This window comes from Phoca vitulina, unplaced genomic scaffold (genome assembly GCF_004348235.1).
Source record: "Phoca vitulina isolate PV1807 unplaced genomic scaffold, GSC_HSeal_1.0 scaffold6, whole genome shotgun sequence".
In the NCBI taxonomy this organism is placed as follows: domain Eukaryota; kingdom Metazoa; phylum Chordata; class Mammalia; order Carnivora; family Phocidae; genus Phoca; species Phoca vitulina.
Genome location: NW_022589709.1, coordinates 48399959 through 48416124, shown reverse-complemented (window position 1 = coordinate 48416124; position 16166 = coordinate 48399959). Strand labels below are relative to the sequence as shown.

General features: G+C 39.4%; 1 protein-coding gene across 2 annotated transcripts in view; it reads left to right on the top strand.

Moving 5' to 3' along the window:
• CMYA5 (cardiomyopathy associated 5) overlaps positions 1-16166 on the top strand; it is an 88154-nt gene that overhangs the window by 55883 nt on the left and 16105 nt on the right. Inside the window, exons 7-9 of one of the 2 annotated variants that reach the window (XM_032404118.1) lie at positions 5416-5565; positions 8309-8455; positions 9551-9698. In XM_032404118.1, coding sequence (XP_032260009.1) covers positions 5416-5565; positions 8309-8455; positions 9551-9698 — 445 coding nt within the window. Of the gene's footprint in view, positions 1-5415; positions 5566-8308; positions 8456-9550; positions 9699-16166 lie in introns of those variants that run through there. The other variant, XR_004299392.1, reaches the window with a different exon arrangement.

The window sequence follows — 16166 nt, the reverse complement described above, 5'->3', positions numbered from 1 at the left end:
TGATTTTATAACTGGAAGTCTCTACGTCTTAATTCCCTTCACCTATTTCACCCATCCCTCAAGCCCCCTCCCCTCTGGCAACCACCAATTTGTTCTCTGTATTTATGATTCTGTTTCTGTTTGTGTTTGCTTGTTCGTTTGTTCCGTTTTTTAGATTCCATACATAAGTGAAATCATACGGTATTTGTCTTTTTCTGACTTATTTCATTTAGCATAATACCTCCTAGGTCCATCCATGTTGATGCAAATGGAAAGATTTTGCTTGTGCCCAGTGGTGGAATTCCTGGATTATATGGTATTTCTGTTTTTGATTTTTTGAGGAACCTCCATACTGTTTCCCACAGTGGCTGCACCCACTTACATTCCCACCAACAGTGCACTCCAATATCTACAATCTCCACATTCTCGCCAATATTTGTTTTTTTTCTTTCCTTTTTGATACTAGCCATTCTGACAGGTGTAAGGTGATATCTCGTTCTGGTTTTGATTTGCATTTCCCTGTTGATGAATGATGTTGAGCATCTTTTCATGTGTCTGTTGGCCATCTGGATGTCTTCTTTGGAAAAACTATTCATGTCCTCTGCTCATTTTTTAATTGAATGATTTGTGTGTTTTGATGTTGAATTGTTGTGAATTCTTTATATGTTTTGGATATTAACCCTTTAGATACATCATTTGCAAATATCTTCTCCCATTCTGCAGATTGCTTTTTTGTTTTATTGCTTGTTTCCTTCACTGGGCAAAGGCTTTTTATTTTGGTATAATCCCAATAGTTTATTTTTGCTTTTGTTTCCCTTGTAAAGTTTTTGTATGTAAGGAGATATAACCGGAAAAAACTCCTAGTTGTAAAAATTTAAAGCTAGATTCTGAATCAAAGCATAAGACTAGCATACCATTTCAGTTATAATCTGCATTTCCATCTGAAGCTCTGTGACTGTCCTGGGCTATCAAGGAGATAGGAAGAAGTAGCAATGGAACCAAAGGGTCCCATCTTTTTTCTCTCTTTGTAAAATAGGATTTCTTTCTCTGTCTTCGAGAGATTATTTGCTTTGCACCAGCAGTCAGATATAGAAGGAAAAATAAATCAAATATTTTCATATGTGTTGAACAGATTTTTCCTTATGAGTGGTTTTTCCCTCTTCAACTGAGTCGCCCCCCCCCCCCCCCCGCTTTTTTCATACTAAACAGATTAGCTTAGAGAACTAACAGCTCAGCATCATGCTCTGTGGCCAGGAGCCTCCTACTCAGCTGTCAGAAGCATCCTGCCGGCTCTTCAAAATATTTTTTAAAGTGCTATTTTAACAAACAAGACAATGAAACTTATTTAGATTTCTCAAAGCTGCTGTGTTTCAGTGAAGTTATGAAGTTTCACTTACTGTAAAATATACTCAGATATCTTCCTTAAAAGATACTATATTCTTTCCAAACCACCTTAAAGACAGCTGCTATTTTTACATTGACAATTAATTTTCATTCCTGCAGGAAGAATTTTAGTTTGGTAAAAGGCTTTTTCGGGGGTCTTTTAAAAAGACCCCCAAAACCCACCAACCTTATAGAAAGTGAAAAATTCAGTCATTTATCATAAGGATTTTCTCTATAAATGTGTTAAAACCAAAGGGTGTTTTTTGTAATGTCTTTAAATCGAGAGGTGATTGGAAACTAAGAAATTCTGATTAACAGAGTAGGTTGTTCGCTTCTAAGGGATTCATTGTATGCTGCTGTTCATTTAGAAGGATATTCTTTTGAATATCTGACAGGCAAAATGAGAGGACATTTTATATATTTAAGAGGCCACAGAGTTAAATTGTCACAAAGTGTTAATGATTCGTTCAGAAAGAGGGTGCTTGGGACTCCCGGGAGTTCCGAGCCCTTTACAGGGAGACTGATTTCTGTGAGGCAAAGCTGCACATGGTATGGCTGCTTCATGGGATTGGAGCCCAGGGGTGTTGACTTACTGCTAAATAGTTTTTGTTCATTTTTGACTGGTGATGGTGACGCCTCTCAGATATAAAATCCTCACTGGGTACCTGAAAAGTTAATCCGATCACTGCCTAAACCAATCAGAAATTCTAAGGAAAGGATGTGACTTCTCTGCTGAGGCACGGAACAGCCCCTAGCATCTATTTCACACTCACATGCCGCCAGGCACTGGGGACACTGCAGCATATCTTTTGATCCAATCTTGCGACAAGCCTAGGAGGTAGGTTTTGTTATTATTCCCATTTGACAGGTGAGGAAACAGAGGGAACAGAAAAATGTCTCCTGTATTGCCCTAGATATACAGCTACTTGTGCGGTGTGGGGGGTGGGGTGGGGAGCAGTTCGGCTTCAGGGTCTCTGCACTTGAACCACTGCCCCACCACAGAGAGGCGGAGTGCCTTGCCCTGAAAGAAGGGATAACCAGAGATTAGTAACACCCAAGGCTTCCTCGACTTTGGCTCCTAGGGACTTGTTTTTTTTTTTTTTTTTTTGTGGTAAAATACACATAGCATAAAATTTACCATCTTAACCACTTTGAGGTGTATAGTTCAGTAGTATTAAGTGTATTCACATTCTCGCACAACCATCACCAGTATCCATCTTCCAAATTCTTTTCATCCTGCAAAACTGAAACTCTGTACCTATTGAACAACACCTCCCCATTCCCCCGGCTCCCCAGCCTCTGGCAACCACCATTCCACTTGCTGTCTCTATGAATTTAACTACTCTCCGTCCCTCCTGTAAGTGGAGTCATACGGTATTTGTCTCTTTGTGACTGATTCATTTCACTTAGTGTCATGTCCTCAAGGTTCATGCATGGTGGCATGCGTCACATGTCCTTCCTTTGCTTTTCTTGTTTCCCCCCCCTCCCTTTTCAAGGCTGAATAATATCTTATTGTATGTCTATACTGCATTTGCTTATCGGTTCACCCACTGATATCTACTTGGGTTGCTTCCACATTTTGGCTGTTGTGAATCATGCTGCTCTTCTGGGAACAGCTAGATGGAGTGGAAATCTATGTGGCCACACAGGTGCTGAAGTCCAAGTTGATCTGATGCTTACCTGAGTGTGACAGCTCTTTATGGGCACATGCCATCAGGTAGAGGGAATCTATGGTGTGATTTCTCTGCCCAATTCCTTAGCCTCCCATAAAGAAGCCTTAAAATCCCATTTTGTATTTTTTTGGCATTACTCCTTTGCAAGTTTATTCCTATGGAAGTGTAAACAGAGTTGCTAACATATGAAATCTGAGTCCCTGATATCCTGCCACACAGGAACTGCAAATCTAGCCATTATCGTTGGATTGCATCTATGGAATATTCTTATTCTCTTTTTAATTTTAGAATGCTTTGAAAAGTAAAAATGTTTCCTGTTTTTGAAAAGAGATGTTTTAACTGGGGGGAATTTTGGGGGAAGGAGCACATGAGGTACAAAATCATTCCTAGCCCACATGCTTTGCTTAATTCCCTACAACCACTTCTTTCTTAAAATTTGGTGATTTGTTGGGGGAGTAAATATCACTTTTTTAAGTTTGTTAAGCTACCTAAGAGAGAGAGAGATTTTTGAAAACATGTTGCCATTTTTAAAAGCAGATATAGCTCAATGTAAAATTCATAGGAAGAAAGAAAGGGAGATTTTCATCATTCATGCCTCAAGGAGTTCGGCACCGTTTCAAAGACGATTGACAGTAGTTGAAGTATTCTGCCTGGCTCTTCAGTAAACCTGGGCACCATGAAAATTTACTGAACTACATTTATCTGGATGGACTCCTTTAGAATGTGACACTGATTTCCTGCCGGGAAGACAAATAAGAAAGTTAAAGACAGCGTGAGGGTCTCTGAACCATTATCATTCGTTGGGGAGGTGCTCTGACAGGCAAGCTTCTGAGGTTATTGAGCAGCCTGCTCAGCATGTCTTACCTCTGCAGTCCCTCTGTGATTTACCAGATGATGGATCCCCAGTTCAACTCCCATCTTCACGGGCTTCCTGCCTTCTCTCCATTTTCTGTGCTCCTGCCAAGGCTGTTTTGCCTTTTGAAACTTTAGCACTGTTTGTGTGTCAGACAATCTACTAAGCACTTAATGTACATATGCTGCTTACAACAAACCTGGGAGGAAATGGTATTATTATTATTATTATTATTATTGTTTTCCCATTTCAAAGATGGGGAAACTGAGGCTAAGCTAACACAGCTATTAAGTGGGGGATCTGGCATTTAACCTCAGACTGGTGTCTCTGCTTTGAAGCCTCTGAACTTGACCACTCTCTTATTCTGCTTTTCATAACTCTGTGTTTCCTTAGCTCCTTATCTCTTTATCAAATCTTTTCAATTTGCCTCTTTTTGTTTCATTCTTTAGACCTATTTATTATTATTATTATTATTATTTTTACCTTCTTGTTGAACTAACCTTTGTTTTCTTTTCCTTCGGGGTTGACTTTTCATAAAGTAATCTCATAAAATTTGGCCCATAGTATTTCAGTAAGCTTATCTCTCAGGAAATGTTGACTGGAAAAAATAACCACAAAAGCAAATTTAAAAGCATGACATCTTTTCAACTATAGGAATAACCTTTTCCTCTAATTTGTAAAATATGTTCAATGCTTTTGTATCTCAAAAATTTTGGAAGAGAGTTGCATAAGAACTTGATTTATGGCATTGTACATACCATTAATGTTCAATATGCATAAACTTTAAAAATCTCTATGAAAACACTTGAGAATATTGTCTGAATTTAAAATTCAGAAAAATAGAGTTATATTAGATATCTAACCCTTACCTTTGCATCAGTTAATAGGGTACTTTTTCTCTTATGTAGTTTTTATATTTTGTTTAATTTTTAAAAAATGTGTTGGTATAGTCACGTTAGAAAGAGAAAATGGGATAGTAACTTCAGAAAGTGTGTTTTGATATTTTTTATTCATACCAGTCTTTTTTCAGCTTTGATGATGTAGCAACTGGATCTGAAAGAGTTTTATTTGTCTCTGTTCTGAATATAGACCCTATTTATGTAGAAGGAAACAACAGTGGTTATGTAGCAAAGCAACTCAAGTTTTCATTTTGAAGGAAAACCAAATCATTTGATGCATCCTCTCACCTCTATATAAGTTTGTTACTCTGAATATAGGACTACAGAAGATTATTATCAAGTGATGACAGTTTGGGATCTATGTTTATTTCTCTGTGTCTATAAGCACGTATATACAAATGCATAAAAAACATTTTGGAGGGACACACACTCAAATGTCACAGTGGTTGCCTCCAGTGAGTATGCTTGGGTGGGTGTTGTTGAGAACAAGGGAGCCCTTCCACATTTACTCCATGTATTTCTGTATTGTTTGAAGTTTTTTCAACGAGCATAAGTGACTTTAGCATAATGAAAAAGAATCAATGAGTAAAAACAGCATTAGCGATAATCAGTCTTGCTTTTATTCCAGTTCCACAGCCTCCTAGATTAGAACCTCAGGAAGCAAATTCTGCCACCAGCACCACAATTGTAGTTTACTGGAGCATGAACAAAGAAGATGTCATTGATTCATTCCAGGTTTACTGCATGGAGGAGCCACAGGATGGCCAAGAAGTAAACGGTAGGATTGCTAACACAAGTACAGAGGCATGTCAACATTTCTGTAACTTAATATGAAGTATTTAAAGATATCCATATTATGACTCATTCCACAAAGCATTTATAGCACATATAAAAACAACAACAAACCAACAACCATATAAGCAAACATAAAACACATAAGCAGAAATTGGAAATCAGAATCAAGGAAAAGAAAATGCATACATATCATAATGGTCAACATGAATATTGTAATTGAGATTCAGATTTGGCTTTGAGCTCTCAGGATAACAGGAGCAACTAAGAGATTCTCATTTTCAGAAAGGAGCACTTCAGGGAGAACAAGTCTCCATCAGTGCTTGAGTCTAAAAGAAAGTATAACATGTACCAATTTGCAGAAGAGAAATGAGCTGTATACAAGACAGTGTCCTCCAAAATAATTTTTTTTTAAGATTTTATTTATTTATTTGACAGAGAGATAGAGAGAGAGCACAAGTAGGCAGAACGGCAGGCAGAGGGAGAGGGAGAAGCAGGGTCACCGCTGAGCAGGAAGCCGGACTCGGGGCTCGATCCCAGGACTCTGGGATCATGACCTGAGCCGAAGGCAGCCGTCCAACCAACTGATCCACCCAGGCGCCCCCCTCCAAAATAATTTTAATGCAAATGCAGTATTGGATGTCATGGCTGGCGGTTTCTCAGATCCACCTTGATAAAAGCTGCAAACAAACCATAAAGGTTAATTCAGGGTTCACAATTCTCAAGGCATGGGCCTCAGTATGTGTAGTCTCCCTGTGTCTCCAATTCATATGCAGATGGAAGTGAAAGTGATTAGTAGGGTGAATGTATGACACATATTTAGTTGAGCCTCTGTAAATATCTCTCTGTTCAGTAGGACTTCTAATGAGACCTAGAAGCCAAACACTTGGAGTCTGTACTTCCTAATGAATCAGAACTGTTGTGCTGGCATTTTTATATTGCTTGTTGAAGACAGACCCACATATTTTGGAAACCCCATGAGCATGTGACAGGATGGACATGGCATTACAAAACTCAGGAGCCCAATTTGTCATGAGGAACAAATTATAATATAGTTCGCTGTTACCAAGATTTAAGGCTTTTGAGATGTCATATGATACTTATTTAAATTAGGAAAAAGTAAAAAAAAAAAAGCAACCATAGGTATAGTGTAAAGTTGGCTGTTTGTTTATTAAGGACTGCTTATTTTCCTGGCAATGTGATCATGTATCTGTCACAACACAAGGTGAGTGTTATTATCCCCATGTGCAAATAAGGAAACTGATGGGAGGTGAAGTAATTTGCCCACGGTCACACAACTTATACATCATGGGGGTAGGATTCAAGCACAAATCTTTGAGACTCCAAAGCTTATGTTTTGGTTTGCTTGTTTCTGTTTGTTTTGTTATAGCACGCTTCTTCCTCCTCGATATCTAGCTGTAGAGGTCATGGAACTGTGTGGCTCTCCATGACTCCTCTTAACACCAATTTATTGCCTGGAATGTTTTCTTTGAAGCGCTTCAGCTCCTCCCCACCCCAGCCCCCAAACACTTAACGTGTCCTGTGTCTCATTCATTCGACACCTTGAAATCTACTGATGTCAGTTAGCTAATCCAGTGATCTATATTGGGATACCGTGCTGTGTGTGGGGTCTCCCCCAACATACATTGTGTGCATTGTTGAAAGAAGTGCTGGGGCAGCAGGACTCAGCCGAAGGGCATGATTCCACTGAAGACTGCAGCCACAGTTTCTACAATGTGGGGGAAATGTTTTTCAGTGTATAAGTCCTTATGAGATTCTTTAAACCAAACTTTCCATCCAGAAAGTATAGCTCAGTGGGTTGGAAAGATGCAATTAAAGAAACTGAGTTGAAGAGCTCCTAAATTTCCTTTAAAAGAAAATGATCTGGGCTTCTTAACTGGAGGAGTTTTGAAGATGTGACTTTCAAGAGAAATAATGGAGGAGAACTAAAATGATCATGGGCTAATTTAAAAAAGAAAATAATTCTTTGTAAAGGAGAAAAAATTTCAGTAAGAATAATCAGATTGGCCCAAAGGGGCACATGTTCATAATGGTATCGAGTAAGAATGCCACTAAAATATTGAAAGTAAAATAACGTAAGAAATTTTAGGAAATGTCTTGTTTGAACAAGTTATTTTTTAGAATAGTTTATGACTTATCAAAGTAATTCAAGTATTTCTATAAATCGTGGAACTCTCTAGTTGAAAGGATTCTGGAATTCATGAGAAGGAACCAGGATTTGAAACTTTGAAAATCATGCTGAGTACTAAAATTGTTTACTAATTTGGAAAGGTATTTTATAACATCATAAATTTAGAAAAAATGGGGTTGTCCATATTTATTACATACTCTCCTGAAATATTAGCATTGCTTCTTAAGAATTTTTTGAGAATGTGCTACAGAGATTTAAGCTAACATAAACTACGCAATTTTAGTGTTTGCTATTGAAATAAGTTATTTTAATTGTGGCAGATGAAGCCCAGAATGTTACTAATATGCTATTATTTTCTGGTAAGCGTTCACAGTAATAATGCATCACTCTAAATATCTCTTTTTACCATGCCATTACTTTCTTATGGATTCTAAAGTGAGAGCTATCACAAAATGATATCTGTCAGTTTATCAGTTTGAATTTTCCACTGAAAATAGTAGAGCAATTCTTCCAATAGCTATAATTTTCAATTAACTTTGGAAGACACCCTAGAGTTTGTAACTGTGTTTTATGCTAGACTTGGTAGAAGAATACAGATTGACAGTGAAAGAAAGCTACTGCATTTTTGAAGATTTGGAACCTGACCGATGCTATCAAGTGTGGGTAATGGCCGTGAACTTCACTGGATGTAGCCTGCCCAGCGAAAGGGCAATTTTTAGAACAGGTAAAGAGATGTTAAGGGGGTGTTGGGAGGCAATATTCAATTCTTTGCACACTACTAAGATCAACTAATAAGCATTTATTAAGCACCTATTGTATGCTGGGTGTTGTACAGTGCTGAGTATTCAGTGACGAATAAAGCTAGGTTCCTGTTCTCAAGAAGCTTGCAGTCAAGTGGGAGAGATAAAAAACAAAAGATCATAAAAAACTGTGGTAGGGGCCATGATCTAGTTATTTACAAGTTATTATGAGAACACTCCACAGGGATACCCGAGAGAGCCGGGGCAGGGGCAGGATCTGGAATGGCTTCTTAGAATTGATGCCTGAATGGAATCCTTTAAAGGATCAGTTAAAGGAGTGTATTCCATTTGAAGAAAACATATGAGCAGAGACATCAAGGTAAGAAACAGTATGGAGTGTGCAGGGCACTACAAGAAGTTTGTTACTACTTCTTTGACTTAAAAACAAGGAGAGGAAAGACATGAAGTAAGAAAGGCTAGTGCTTGGGGGCCATGTTTGCCAAGGTAAGAAGCTTCATCGTATGGGTGCTGGGAGCCCCAGAAGAGTTTTCAGCAATGATATTCAACTGGGAATGCATTCCCACAGTGGAGCCTTTTCACAGGGAGCTGAAGTAGGTGCAGCATAAACCAAGTTTGCATTGCCTTGAAGATCATTGTAACTACCTCAGAGGAAGAAATGACTCACTCCCACCATTTTATCCTTTCTTCTTGCCTTCTAAAACAAGTATTTATTAAGTACCTACTGAAGGCAAGATCATGGCTAACTTTTTTGTGAAGGGAGGTAGACAAGAATCTTCCTTTTTATTTGCTTGTATATGTAGAAAGAAACTGGCGGGATTTCTAGGAAGCTAATATTAAAGGCTCTCTGGGGATGGGTGAAAACTGCAATTTGGAAGGTAGAGGTGGGAGGGAGACTTTTCATTCTTTAAATTTTCCTATCTTTTGGGCTTTCAACCAAGAATGTATTTTTTAATCAAAAATTAAAATAAAGTCATGCCTAAGCACATTTCTCAGGGTACCAGGGAAGCAGGGCTGATGTTCATATTATGTTCCATAATTGATTCAGTTCTCTCTTGCAGCCCCCTCCAGCCCTGTAATCTGCGCCGAGGACTGTACGGTGTGTTGGAACATGGCCACCATCCGATGGCAGCCTGCCAACCCAGAGGCTACCGAGACCTATACTCTGGAGTACTGTAGACAGCACTCTCCAGAGGCCGAGGGCCTCAGGTAAGGAGCCTCTCCTCGGGAGACCTCACCTCTCCATGGGGAGAGCCCAGGGTGCCTGGAACTCAGCTGAAGGTCCTAACCTAACTCGGAGCTTCTGCTCACAGAGGGAGAAGAGCTTCCTAAAATCTTGCTGAGCTAATGAAGCTGTTGACTTGATTTGCAACTCCATCACTATTCATCAATGAACTCCAAGTTTGTAATAAAACACATGCTACAATGCAGAATAATGACTCCCTTGTAAGAAAAATGTATGCAAATTTTAATAAGATGGAACATTCTTTGAGGTATATTTAACTTGAATCCTTAGACAGGATTTATGCATATTTCAAGCACTTTTTAGTAGTTATATCAGAATAGATACACCTAACTCAGGAAACTAATAGTGAGCTTATATATAAAGTAAATCTGGGTCTCCTTGATGTATTGGTAATACAAAGGAGCTAATTATATATATATTATTACAGAGACATACCTGCCTCTCTAAGAGCATGAAGGATCTAAAGAGATTTTGCAGGAAAAAAAGAAATGGGAAGCTCTCTCACTAAACTTATAAAGCTTTAAATTTATCAATAAAGGGCTGTACATTCTGGGGGCATTTGGTAAATGTTGATTTATTTACTGAGGGGGTGATTTCTTAGCCTCCGTCATGGCAACAGAGCAACTTTACATTCCATGATGCATATTCAGGTCATTATTATTAATGCTCATATTTTAATAGAGACATTTGTAGTTTTTTTTTAAATGAAGTTTACTGAGATAAACTATTTTGGTAGGATATAAAACTTAGAAATAATGGTGTGAAATTAGACAGCTTTTTAATAAAGTGTATTATTTAAGCTCTTGATTACATGATCAATCAACAACTATTTATTTAGTTATGTGAGGTTTCATTCGACTGAGCAATAATTATAGTTTCTTTCAAGTATGTGAAGACAGGCTTCATAAAATAATGATCAAAGGATGAATTAATGTTGAGTGTATGGGTGGAATGTAGGCATTTCAGCAGAAGTGAGAACATAGTAAATGTACAAAAAACAACATCTCTGTTAACGTGCCAAATGCTGGGTGGCAGGCTTCAATAATTAGCAAACAGAGGAGTGGTAAACTCTGACTAAGATGGGATGGGAGAAGAGGAGAGAGAAGGAGGAGGAAAGGAGGGAGAAAGGGAGAGAGTGACAGAAGAGATTATAACTGACTTTTATTGAGCATTTACTATGTGCCAGTCACTGTCCTCAATGCTTTATGCACATTGCCTTATTTAATTCTTATAGGAACTCTGAGAGAAAACAGACATTTTGAGAGGGTACTGAGCGAGTGAGTAACAATCAGGATTCAAACCCCATTTTGTCAGATTTCGAAGTCCAGGCTGCTAATTCCTGTTTAATGTCACATAGGGGATTCCTGGGCCTTCTCGACAAAAACCCTTGGTGTCATGAGAATCCTGTATCAGCAGTGCCTGAGTCCCTGAGAATCTCTCCCACTGTTCTCCACCAGCAGTGAGGAAAACCCAGTTCTTTCTGAGGCAAAATCAGACTGTTAAGGAGTACTCTGAAATGACTCATCCTTGTTATGGTATCATCCCCGGCTGGCATTTGCATAAATAATATCAGCACAGTTGGATTCTTAAATCAGCAGAGATCTAGAAAACCTGAGACCCAGTAGCCATCTCACTAAGGGAATTGTGATGTCACCTCATAAACGTGGCTACAGGGAGAAGAGAAAGGGGGGATGGACGGGCAAATGTCATTCATTGAAGGTCTTCAACATGCCAGGAACTGGGCTAAATCTCAGTCAGCCCTCTCAACAATCCTAGGAGCGAGCTGAGGTGATGATCTCCATTAAATGAGATTCAAGGAGGTTAAATAATTTGGCCAAGGTGGTAAATGATGGAATGAGAATTTGGAGTTAGGATTCAAACTCAGATCTGTCTTATTCTCTCCATTAGTCCTAAACCTTGAGTTAGTACGTAGACTGAGTTAGTACATGGACTGAGTTAACATACTTCAACAGCCTGACAACATGGAGTTATTATGTCTCCATAGTTTCTTTTGTCACATGAAAATCATAGATTAAAGAGAGAATGCAGTACCATTATTCAAAACTTCGTTGATCAGTGTTTTTCCTTTTCCTGATCACCTTGGGACCCTCAAAATAAAACAAACAAAATGTTCATCTAGTATCAAAAATGATAAATACATTCCAAACAAATCCTTCTATCAAAGCCAAAGGAACCAATGACAGTTCCATTTGTAAGAAAAAAAAACGGCCATCCACTAATTTCATTAAGACAAAAGTTGAGCTAATTAAAACATAAGGCTTGTCATTAGTTTATTCTATTTGAGACTTTGCCAGTGGGTTCATTTTTAATTTTTCCCATTAAAGGAGATCATCTGAGAGGCTGGATAAGCAGGAGTTCCTAGTAGTTCTAGAACAATACAAGGATCCTTTGTTAGTGAATGGATATAGTCCAGCGAGTTTAAAGTGAAGGGAAATTCCACATGCAGAGCCTTGTTGAGAGTTTGGAGCTGTGTTGGAGATGGAGCTGTTTTCCAGTTAGGTGCTAAAAGACTCCTCAGTGCCAGGAGGTGGAATGGTATGTCCAATCCACAACCCAGGGGTGACTCTCCAGCCTCTGGAGCCCTGCCGAGTCTGACAAAAAATTTAATTTCTTGAAGCAAGCACAAATTTCTTGGCCACAAATCATTGCCCTGTTCATTTGCTAAGTCTATTGCTCTTGTACCATATTAGAGCCATCCCTCATCAATATAAAAGGCTCAATGTCTTATACCCCAGGTTAGCATCAGGGGACTGGAATAATTCATCCTTAATCTCGGAGGCCCAGGGCCGCAAAACTCATTTGTATCTCTTTTGGTTCTCCAATTTAAGAGTTCCAGAAGGAAGGAAAATTCTGCTCTTTGGGAGTGGCCATGCGCTTTAGTCTTTCAACTATCTGGTTCTTACAACCAACTTGAAAGCATTCCTTACAGGGTCGGATAGTTCAAAACTCTATAAAACGTTATTAACTATTTAACTGTCATCTATGTTGCTCTATCTCTAACATAACAACTGTACACAGCTAGGCAGATAATAGAATTGATAAACAAGGAAACTTAAAACTTTATCACCTCTAGTCAACAAATGCAAATAATCCCTACTGTTCCATTCTATTAGAACCACATTGTTCACTTTGATTTTTTTGCACAGCAGTGCATAATTAGAGTTATTCTGTGTCCTGGAAAGAACAGCAAGCCAAGAGTTGTCTGATCCCACTCACTTGTGGGCTGAGTGCAACTGCAAATGAAAATTTGCAGCCTCAGTATCTGGGACAGTATCTGGCATATTGTAGCTACTCAATAAATATGTGTTACCTGAATGGGTTAATATCAATTAACACTGAACACATAATCCTGATACCAATAAGAGAAGTTAGGCTGGATTTAAGGATAATCTCATTCAAAATGGGAACAAAATAACCATGCTAACAAAGTAGGGAAGAATGGTGAATGAGTTAATTTTAGTGCTTGGATGCTTGGGTAGGAGATAGGACCAGCCTGGTCTGTGGGCTGGAAACTGGTTAATGGATCACTCATAGAGAACAGCACTGATAATCTTGTTTAGCCATTGGTTGCATAACCCTTTTATTGGTTCTGGGTTCTATCCAAAAACCCTATGCTAAACCAGATCCAAAAATTGATCCAGAGGTCACTGCTGGGGATTAAGGGGTGATCAAAGATTACTTCTTTTTGATGTGGCTAGGCTGGCTGGGTGAGGATGGGGACCTTATCTGTGTAGATATTCAATAAAGGTCTGTTTAATGAATGAATGAAGGGGGCGAATGAGGGGAGTAGCCAAACTCCTTTTGGTTTTGCCAACTCTCACATCGTCTAACTGGCTGGAATCTCTGGTCTAACTGGTAGAGGAGAGCTGAGGACTAAATGAGTTCACATCTCTTTCTCACCCTCAAACCCTGAAAAGGCAGACAGCCTTAAAGGCTCCAGTCTGGAGTAGGAAGAGAAATTGAAAGGAAATTAAAAGAATGGAGAAAAGAATGAATAATAGGAACACACACACACACACACACACACACACACACACTCAGGGCATTGATTACCCTTTAGATTGGGGAATCTGATTTTGGTTGCCAGAACAGAAACACAGTCATCTTCAGACCTGCATTCATTCTCCCAGTATGATGGCCTCTAAATATTCCAATTTAAGATCAAAGGTGCTGGTTGAACTCTTATGGTGAGTGTTTGAATGGAATGAGCCTACTGAGCCCCCAAGTTCCATGACGTGGTATCTGAAATAACCAAGCAATTGCCTCCATTCCATAATCCTCACAGAAAGCACATTTGCATATTTTTGTGTGTGGGCACCATGGCTGGGTCCCAGCAGTCGGCCCCTGTTGGGATTGGGCGTGGGCAGGAGTGACAATCCCCGGCTTGTGTGTGGGGGCTGAGGGAGCTCCTACTCACCCTTTCCTGTTTTTCTTTGAATGCTCTCCTCAGGTTGGGTGGGCTCAAAACACTTTCAAAAATTTTCCACCGCTCGGCTGTTTCCTCAGCTGTTCTGTCTCTCCTGTGTAGAGAGAAGTCAGCAGAACTGTGGGTGGAGGAGGGAAAACTGAGAGAAATATAGTACAGGGATTAGCTGTGTGGGCTGTGCAGAGAGAAGCTGTGTACTGAATGACAAATCTGTGAGACTCAATACAACACAAAAGTAGTCGGTTGTGAACTTCCTGCTCCCCTCCCTGGCTGAGGCTGTAGGGGTGTGGAGACCTTCTCTGGGTCTCCTTCCCCATAAGCATCCCCAGGGTGGGCTGGGCTCTGGTTGCTGGGCCCATAAGATCACATTCTTCCTGCTTCCAGCTTTCAGGGCCACACGTGGTGGGGCAGGGACAGAAAAGTCTGTCACAGGTGGGTTTTCCAGCTGGGGACACCTGCAGCTCTGTCTGCATATTAAGGACAAATAAGGGCGAGTTTTCTAATGAACTTAGTACCTGAGCAGGAGATGAAGAATCCCAGCATTTCTTTCTTTTTAAAAAAACTTTGTACTAAGTTTTCAGCTGGATAGGTGATGACCAATGGTCAACGGCAAATGATTTGACCTTCCCAACCTGTGGACAGAGGAGACAGTTATTCCTGCCCCTTGCTTGCTTTTCGGGGTGACAGGAGGATCGCTGGCATGAATGGGCCAAAATTCATGAGTATTCAAGAGCTAATAACCAATCTTTTTATGGTATTGTTTTCCTGACCCAGGTGATATCCCTCAGCAGGGAGCCTTTGGGAGAGCGAGCTCTGGGATGATTTCCACCCCTCCCCGCCCCAGTAATCTTGACATTCAGCTTTTCCTAAATGAAATCTTTCTTCCCAAATGAATCTGATTTAACTGTGATCATTTAGAATCCTATATACCTCCTGGTTGTGTAGTAAAACTTCAGTCAATGAAAACCCAGGCTATTCCTTCACTTCTAACTTATGTTCTGTCAATTTCCAAAAGTATTCAAGTTGTTCACATTAAAAGACCCAGACATAATAGAACCACTAGAAACAATCCTGTAAGAACAAGAGCCAGATCATGCAGGGGTGAAGAGATCGTATCAGAAAGGCCAGGTTAAGAACAGTAGCTCAATGGAACAGAAAATTTAAATCTGAACTTCCTGGTAGCTAAGGTGAAAACAGGAGAGAGGGGGAGACAGCAAGAGGGAGAAAGAAAGAGATTACATAACTCATCTTTTTATAAAAAGGAAGCATAACATTTCACTAGGAGACAATTATATTTCTTGACATTCAGCTCTAAGATGAATTTTTCATGTAGATCTTTATATAAGGGCTATTGAACAAGATAATAGTGATTGTCTTTAAGAGCAGTTTTACAAAAGACGCAAAAACATTCCTGATGTAATCATTTTTAAACTGGATCTGAAAGCGTAAAGTTAAATCACCATTCCGGGCAGGCAGTTCTATGGGGACCTCAAGTAATTGTCCACATATGTGGCCTTGGAGTGGTAAAGGAGATCTTGGAGAATCCAGCAGAGTGGATGTTACTAGGCTCCTGGGATTCTCTGCCTGAAATAGATATGGTATCATTCAGGCTCTGGAGGGGAACTACAGAGAAAACAAAAATACAGGATCATTCTGCTGGAATCCTTTGGCTCACTTGGATTTTGTGAGAGATCTAATTACAGAAAAGCCTAAGTCTCATGGTTGGCAGCATTCAACCTTGTGTTTCTATGCTATTATGAACTAATAGTGATGTTTAGTTAATACTGAATCTCGTAATATCCTCATTTATCAGAAGAAAAATAGTCCTGTTCAAAAATTTTTATTTACCAAGTTTTAAGAACAAAAATCAATATGTAAAGAATCTTCTTCTTCTTAATCCTGATTTAACCAAAATGTTTCATCTTAAAACACAAAGTTCCATGTTTACAGGTAGTTAAGCCTTTTAAAAATGGCTTCCAACAGC